This window comes from Colias eurytheme, chromosome 26 (assembly GCF_061535395.1).
Source record: "Colias eurytheme isolate Ceu_HAF_F1 chromosome 26, ilColEury1 Martin Lab GWU primary, whole genome shotgun sequence".
NCBI lineage: Eukaryota > Metazoa > Arthropoda > Insecta > Lepidoptera > Pieridae > Colias > Colias eurytheme.
Window position 1 is genome coordinate 4,834,920 of NC_143005.1, and position 8,645 is coordinate 4,843,564.

Below are 8,645 nucleotides of genomic sequence, written 5' to 3' on the forward strand. Positions count from 1 at the left end.
AAAATGATTTATCATTACAAGTTTTATGAACTTACTCTATGTAGTAAAAATAACAAAGAAATGAATTATAAGAGGTAAACCAAATTATATTTATTCAAACCTGACACACTATAAAAGAAAAAACAATTCTTGCCTATAAAAATAATGATAAATGATATTTAACCTATTGATACATACTGAATACAAAAAACCACGTACAAAACAATAAAAAAATAAACTAATAAAATTTATTAAAAACACAATGAACACTAGAAATTTTATTGCACTTAAATCATAAATATTTGGACGTTATTACAATAAAGTAACAAATTTTTGGTGCGCAAAGATGAAACCGCTTCTCCTTATACATTTTATCTTATCTTATAGTTGGGACATTTAAAGCTAAAAAATCAATAAGTTTTGTGCATTTTATGAGATTTTCTTAACGGAATGTTGACTTTTAACATTTTATTTTCCATTTGATTGAAGACAAGTCACTAAATTTAATGAATTTCAAATAGAATTGATTGAGAAATATATATTCAGAATGATGAATTCACTGAAACTTTTTAAATTATTCCTTTATTATATAATGACCCAACTATATCATAGATCTAAAGATCTACAACAATGATATTACCATTTAAAAGTACACAGATTTTACATTCTACATACAACAACACGATCAAATTGTTTTTTTTTTTTTGGAATCAAGGTATTAAACTAATTAATATTTAACACTAGCCCAGTGGAATATATACAAATAAATCTAAAATAATATTTACATATCTAAATAAATATAATTTTGCCAATTTATCATATTATAATGAAAAAAAAATAAATTTGGTTGAAATAATCCCAAGATCTAACAAAATTATGACACATAGGAATACAAAATATTTAACCAACATAACATATTATATTTTACATCACCTGAGATGTCTATCTTTTATCTCTTTCTCGCATTCACGGTGTACTTGTAACGTGCGAGTGCGAGCGAGACGGATGGTGCGCGTTTGAGTAATTTAGTAGAAGAACAGCAGTCGCTCTTGAGCCGTGCCCGAGAGCAGACGCCAGCCGCGCTTTATGTTCAGATATTGGATGATAGCGCGCACGCAGATTAGGATCCCTGGAACAAATTAACATTGCAATTTTATATACATATTTACTTAATGTTTTACTTATTATTTTATACTTATTTTGTTACAAGTTTTTTTTTTTCATATTTTCATCAAGTTGTGGCTAAGGCGATACTTACTAATTACCTGCATGGTATAGTTGTTATACTTACACGTATTTAACTAAATAAATGTCTCTTAGAACACAGGTCATTTCCTAGCATAGGAGACATTGTTCAAATATCTCACTTAATTGTAACTACTTGAGTTGTATGTAAGTATGTAATCCCATAATTGCAAGTACATATATGTTTTTTGTTGTCAAATAAAAATATTTGTTTATTTATTTATACATAATATGCTGTTGTATTACAAAACACGTACTAGCTAAAAACCCGGTGTTAAACGTATTAAAACCGTGATCCAAGTAAAAGCCTGGCAAAAATGACAAGTTTAAACCTCTGAACTAAAGTTAAACCATGACTTTATAGTCTTGAGTTTAAACCAGGTCTATTTAATTTTTTGTAATAAGTTAAGTTAAGTTAATAAGTTCTAAGTTCAAGTTATACCTGTATACATAGCTATAATTACCTACATATTATGGAAACGGCAAATCTTTGGTCTATTCATTTATACACAAAGGTAAGCCGATAAAAACTGTAGAGTTACGTGTACACATTGAACGGCGCATTTATAATCCGTTATCAATATGTAACTTTTCTAATTTAAGACCATTTTCAATTAAAAAACATTATCTTGTCAGTCATTACTACGTAATCGGTATGACACACATGATAATATTTTATTATTCATTTCTATGAGGTCTTGTTGTTTAATGTTTTGATTGTTAAAAATCGTCATTGGTTTTTTTAGTTGTTTATGTATAGATGTTTTCCTTTAATTTATGCGTTTCTGTTAGATCTTTTATTTTTAATACATTTTATGTTATGTGTCTCTTAAAAATCCATTTGTTACTGTACTACGCCTCGTAAGCTTACTAGCTGCGCCGCATGGTTGCACCTACGAAATATCTGAGGGTAAATTAAGTGTTTCTATACCATATGTAATAATCTACATATTATTCAATAACACTAACATTCGCGTGAAAAAGCCCGGTAACTGAATTAAGAATTGATTTGATTAACGTTTATGTAATAATAATAATAAATAAATATTTCAGGAGAATTTTCACATACGGCACGATCTGATCCCATACTTATAAGCTTTCGTTTGTGTTATGGAAACCAGATGGCTGATAAACAAACATGTATAATTTTAAATAGACACTTATATAGATAATTATTAATTAACACCCAGACACAGAGCAAACATCTATGTTCATCACACAAATATTTGCCCCGGGTGGGAATCGAACCCACGACCTCTGGCTTGGAAGGCAGGGCCACTACCAACTAAGCCAACCGGTCAGTCAGTCGTTTGAAAAAGCTTATGTAGATACTAGAAAGTATTTAAGCAGTAGCAGCAGTTTTGTGTTTTGAATAAATAAATGAATGAATGAATGAATAAATAAATAAAACTCACCAAAAGCCATAATAAGCCACCACAGCCACGAGTTCTCGTGCGAGGCCAGTTCAGTAGAGTGCTTCACGATAAGCGTCCACTTAGCTAGGGACAGGCCGAAGCCAGCAAGAGCCCCGTAGCGGCTAGCCACCGTGTGGCAGAAGCACATCAGTAGCAGGAATCCGATCCAGTTGAATAGGAATGCCACTGGAAAGTGGATTTTTTGGTTATTCTAGAGGAATGCACATGCTTTAATAAGATAAATTCGTGGGATTATTGTATTGTTCCCCATTTTGAAATTTTGCCGCCAAGACTTGATGAGCAATCTTCTGCTTCTTTGAAATTCGCTCTAACTAATTTTTTGTTATTCGTTTTCGGCAAACAAACGGTGAACAACCATTTTCCGTATGTTTGTGTGAAATTGAGTCAGTTTGATACTAAATCGATAAAAATGCTATTTAGTACATAACTTGGTTAGTGGTGTAGGTACTTTATATTTAGCTAGATGTAAGTAATAAGAAGAAAATTAATCATACACAATTGGTTTTTTTTTTTAAACTTAATAAAATATTGTTGTTTGAAACCAGACAATGGTTTCCATGTTTCCGTTACGTTTATAATAATACTGCTCTTTTATAATATTTACATAATATTTTTAAGTTGATTCACATTTAATTGGTGTAGACTGAGTGTAGACTATTATATTTTTCTGCATTGTCACAGTGGATGATAATTTGTTGTACAATGTGTGATTCACACCCGATTTCCTCATTCTTGCTATCTGATAAGCTATGTAGAAGATAATAGATTATCTTGGACATCCTTTGTCTTTAGAGTAAGTAATTCGACTTGTTCGAGTATTTGTGTTTATAAAAACATTGTATTTATCAGTCAGATTTGAGATTGCTACAGATTTGAGCAACTGAAATAAATCGTATCACTATTCTTAAAGTTGCTTTAAAATGATTTGTATAGGATAAGTAAGGACGATTTTGAGTATTTATGATTCCTTATAGAAATTTGATCAATTCCATACTCAAATTAGTTGTCAATTTAATCTTTACAATTTTAATCGAAACGTGTGTTGTGTAGCATTTAGTTTGACAAAAGCTCTATAAATAACAAGTTTGAATTGAGCGCATTCTAATCAACATGCAAGGCTCTATCGATCGGGCGTACCAGGGATATACGCAAGGGCAAAGGTCAAACGTCATTTAGTGTAGTGTTATTTAGATTCATTGTTACTTCGTTCTGTTGATCGAACGCAGGGCTTCGGCCTTGTATGGAAATGGAATGTGATCTAGATACTGCTGGTTACAATAAAATGTTATTGGCAACTAAATCCGGGGTCACTTTGGTTGATGACCCCTATTCGAGATTTCGCACTACGACGTTACAAACATTCCTGTTTTATCTATTTTTTTTTGTCGTCTAGGTTTTCCCTTTGAGATAAAGTTTTGATTTCAAATTATAACGTGAGCAGTGATGTCACGTGCCCAATTATACCATTTCCTTGTGCCTGTGATTTTTTCCTCAACACGTAAGGCTTCAGTTGCCCAATCATTAAAAAATAAACATTTTATCCTTGTAACTTATAAACGAAAAGATTTATGTAGATATTAACTATGATTTTTTGAAATAAAACTTCTTTAGGCACATTTAGAGTAAAATTTTAAGTTTGCGTCATGGCAATACCGTCACGTCATGGAATAAGGCGACGATTTTGGTAAACAATTTTCACTTCTGACACGTGTGCTCAGCACACACGCTTTTTTTACAGGTGTGTCATATCGCACTACAAATACAGAGGGGAAAAAGTACTAGGAACGAACGGAAAGAGGTCGACATTATAATTAACTGGAGGTGGCGCTAAGAATAAATCTGGATCAATATATTTCAGTTATATTTATTTGCCCGGTTTCACAGCTGAATATGTTCTGTTTAGCTATGTATTCATACAATTATTTTCTATTGTTGTATGAAAATATACGTTAAAATGTGGGAAAATGGAAATAGGCTATTGGGGACACTTTTTAGTAAAAGGTAACACCGTTCAGACATCTCTTAGGGATAATCCTGTTTTAAAGCATTCCCTCTTGTTGCTATTTTTAAATACTATCTCAAAACATAAGGTATCGAAATACACCCATACCTACATTGCGTGGCCTATACGTTTTTTTAAGAACGTTATATAGCTATATACCTAACATTCTATAGCTATACAGTATACAATGAAAATTTGACGTATTTTTTTTTTTCTAATATTTTTTGTATCATTTTCGTGAATATGTGAATATACATACCAAAGAAAGACGTCAAGAACATAATATCAGTGCCGAGCAGGTTGTTCTCAGGGTCCAACTGTTCAGCGCCGCCCTCCCGCGGCTCCACTGTCACGAACGCCGCGATCGTCGGGTGAGACGTCGGTAGCTGTGCACAAATATACATATTAAAAAAAATATGGAAAAGTTTGCTAAGTTGGTTGAACTGAGATAAATATAAAAATGAATCATATAAATATCTTTATTAAAAAAAATAATGTTTATAAGGATCAGGTTTATGTTATTTAGGATTAGATGGTGATAAATGATAATGTTTACAACATCAGCCCCCCTAGTCAAGTGGCTTTCTGTTAGCGTAGCGTTTAATAGAATAGACTACGAATGTATGAGATTGACGTAACCTGTAGATACGTTTATCTACAGCCTACGTCAATCTCATACATTCGTAGTCTATTCTATTGAACGCTACGCTAACAGAAAGCCACTTGACTAGGGGGGCAGTTCAGTTTTTCAGTTCGTCTATTATCAAATTTATACTACTATATTACTTCCTCCTCCCAATAATGGTTTGCATGATATCTTTTCAAATAATATTTTTTAAGTTCCAAAAGACATTATAACTGACATTATAACTTTATTATATGAAAAGATGCCTCATTCAATATGAATAACTTATCTTAATATACTTTCCTAAAAATGTGAACAAAATTATATTTTAATTATTATGTTATTGTAATAATTTCCCTAAAACTTTTAAAAAATTATGCTGTAATGATAAATAACTTACTTGAGGTCCCTCTCCTTCCATTTGTTTCTCACGTTGGACCTCTTCATAAGTTGGCAGCTTAGAATTAGCCGCCACATCGTAGGGAGGGGGCGCCGAGAAATCTGGCTGAGGTGGGGGGATATCCAAGTTATCTAGAAAGATATGTGCTTTGTAAAAAAACTATCACTATATAGTATAAAACAAAGTCGCTTTCTCTGTCCCTATGTCCCTATGTATGCCTAAATCTTTAAAACTACGCAATGGATTTTGATGCGGTTTTTTTTAATAGATAGAGTGATTCAAGAGGAAGGTTTTAGTATATAATTTATTATGTTTTAGACAAATCGGGCGAAGCCACGGGCTATAAGCTAGTCTATTATAATAAGTAGCTAGTAAGTATTGACTATTTTCTACTAACTTCAAAAAATAGTTCACACACATTTACGATAAATGTACTTAAAAATGAAGTAAATGTTAATTAATTGTTTTGAACTTAGTTGTACATATTATATCAAGTACCTATGTTGTTTAGAAGTTTTTTAGGCCATAATAAGATGAGCACATGATTATTTGCCTTATCATTCATATTCCAACTTATCTCTCATTTTACAACCAATTCACATTAGATATATTTTATACTGTATCTACCATCATATAAATAAATGCACACACATTTATAAGATTTAAAGAAAAGAATACATGATTCACTCATCACTATAATTATTTTTACTATAGTAGGAACTTATTTGTATGTGTGGTATATTTTTGCAAGAAACTAATGGAACTGGATTTGTTTACATTTAAAATTTAACCATTACAATCAATTAGTATGTGTATGAGAAACATTGATTGAGATTGAATTATTATTTTTAACTAGCTTGAAAACCCGCATAGTTCCCGTTCCCGTGGGATTTCCAGGATAAAACCTAACCTATGTGTTAATCCAAGTCTATATGTGTGCTAAATTTCATTATAATCGGGTCAGTAGTTTATGCGTGAAAACCATACACACATACATACAAATCTTTCCTCTTTATAATATTACTATAGATAACATATACACTGAATTTGCGTCAACAAATGTGTTAACTGTTAACATAATTTGTAAATATACTTATTTGAAAATGAATATTCCATATTATTTTAATACTAAAGTATGTTATCATGAATTCACTTTATTCAGATTTTCCTTACATAGCTGGAACATGTGATTCATAAATATTTTAATCTCAAACATGTTACAATAGAAAATGTATAGGTATTTTATTGCTTTCAAAACAACAATGGTTACATACATTCAATATAACATTGATGTGTGTTAATAAAATAATCATGACCTTATAGATATAGGAAGTATGACAGTGAATATTATACCTCGTATTTATATAGAAAATAATTTAGAAGGAAGTACAGCATGTATGAAATTTAAATTTATCATTCAAGTCTCCAAATGTGGCATGGCCAATAACATTAGAGCGTTATATGAATAATTCACAAAGTATGATAAATATTAGCAAGTACATACTGATATCGATGTAAGTTGGAGGCATATTTGATTCCAATGATGTAGGCAACATCACCCGAAGGTGCGTCGGGGGACACATATTCTCCATACGAGGTTGACTCTGTAACAATAGTTTAACACTTTCACACATGAAATAACTCACTAAACGCAAACATACATAACAAACAAACGTTTACGTAAATCTCACAATGCCACATACCATTTTCACGAAGTTCAAAATAATACAACACTTTTCTTTAATAATATGATCAAAGATAAGCTGAGCAACCACAGCGCATTATACGAATTTCTAATTTTTCACGGAGCAATGAGCACTATTATTTATTACAAGTTCAACAAATCCAAATACGACTAATTTGCAAAAATTATTGATTTATGATATTCCACAGAATATACCAGACGGGATAAGCCTTGACATTTACTGATTTGACATTATTGACATTTTCATTTCTGAACTGAAACAAATTTAAGAAGTTGTAATATTTAAGAATACCACTAATTAACAAAAACTTATGCATTTGTCTATAAATTATGTGATAAATTACCTTAAAAAATTATTAAACATATTATTAGCTATTCATTAAAGGTGCCTATACAGAGGGCATTTCAATAGTAAGGGAACATCGAGCATTCTCCAGTGATTCTCCATTTTAAAATATGTAATAAAAAAAAACCAAAGAGTTTACGTATTTCGCAAACATTATGCAAGGTACAAACCGTACAATGAAATGGTATGACCCTGTGGTATGACCGTATGAAGTCGGTTAGAAAGTTCACACATTCGCTGAGCACATCGTACATTCGTAGGTACGTTAGGGTGGCCGTACACGGACCGCTACTATGGACATTCATTCACTGCCGTACACGGACTGCTCGAGCCGTCACGACCGCTTCAAGCCGTCAACTGTGCGAGCAGTCAACGATCGACCGCTCGAGCAGTCCGTGTACGTGGCTCATCCACAGTATTACAATATTATTTCCTACAGTAAGGCAACGCCTTTGATGTCGCGTGATGCCGCCGCCAGTGTAGGTAAGTACTTACGCTGCCACACGAAAATATGGAACATAAATGGGAAATAAAACAATTGTGATTATTACTATTATGATGTAATCATTTATGTATATTATGTACATTCAAAATAAGTTCGATTATTAAATCTGATGTAACTATTTGGCTTTTATATATAATTACTTATATTGCACTGCTAAATATTTACCTGACACTTTATTTTTGGATGTTCTTAATTGTCTATTATAAAATTTAACTATATAAGTAATGCATTTGCATTGGGATGAACAATCTGATAAGAAAATAATGAGGACATCTTAAACATAGCTTTGATTTAAATTCTACAGATACAAATACAATCTTTCTAAAATATTTTTTCCTTCTGGGATTTCGATGTAGATTTACATCCATACACGGAACAGTTTGTGCGCGCCATTATAGAATA

At 31.7% G+C, this 8,645-nt stretch overlaps 1 protein-coding gene across 1 annotated transcript; it reads right to left on the reverse strand.

Annotated features, from left to right (window-relative positions):
- Positions 1-595: 595 nt before the first annotated feature.
- Ndfip (Nedd4 family interacting protein) lies at positions 596-7,608 on the reverse strand. The gene is made up of 6 exons (XM_090116723.1): positions 7,391-7,608; positions 7,192-7,291; positions 5,688-5,818; positions 4,922-5,048; positions 2,640-2,825; positions 596-1,108 (listed from the first exon to the last, which is right to left on the reverse strand). The coding sequence occupies exons 1-6, from the start codon at positions 7,391-7,393 to the stop codon at positions 1,005-1,007; spliced, it is 651 nt and encodes a 216-aa protein (XP_089972849.1). The 5' UTR covers positions 7,394-7,608; the 3' UTR covers positions 596-1,004.
- Between the last annotated feature and the right edge of the window lie 1,037 nt (positions 7,609-8,645).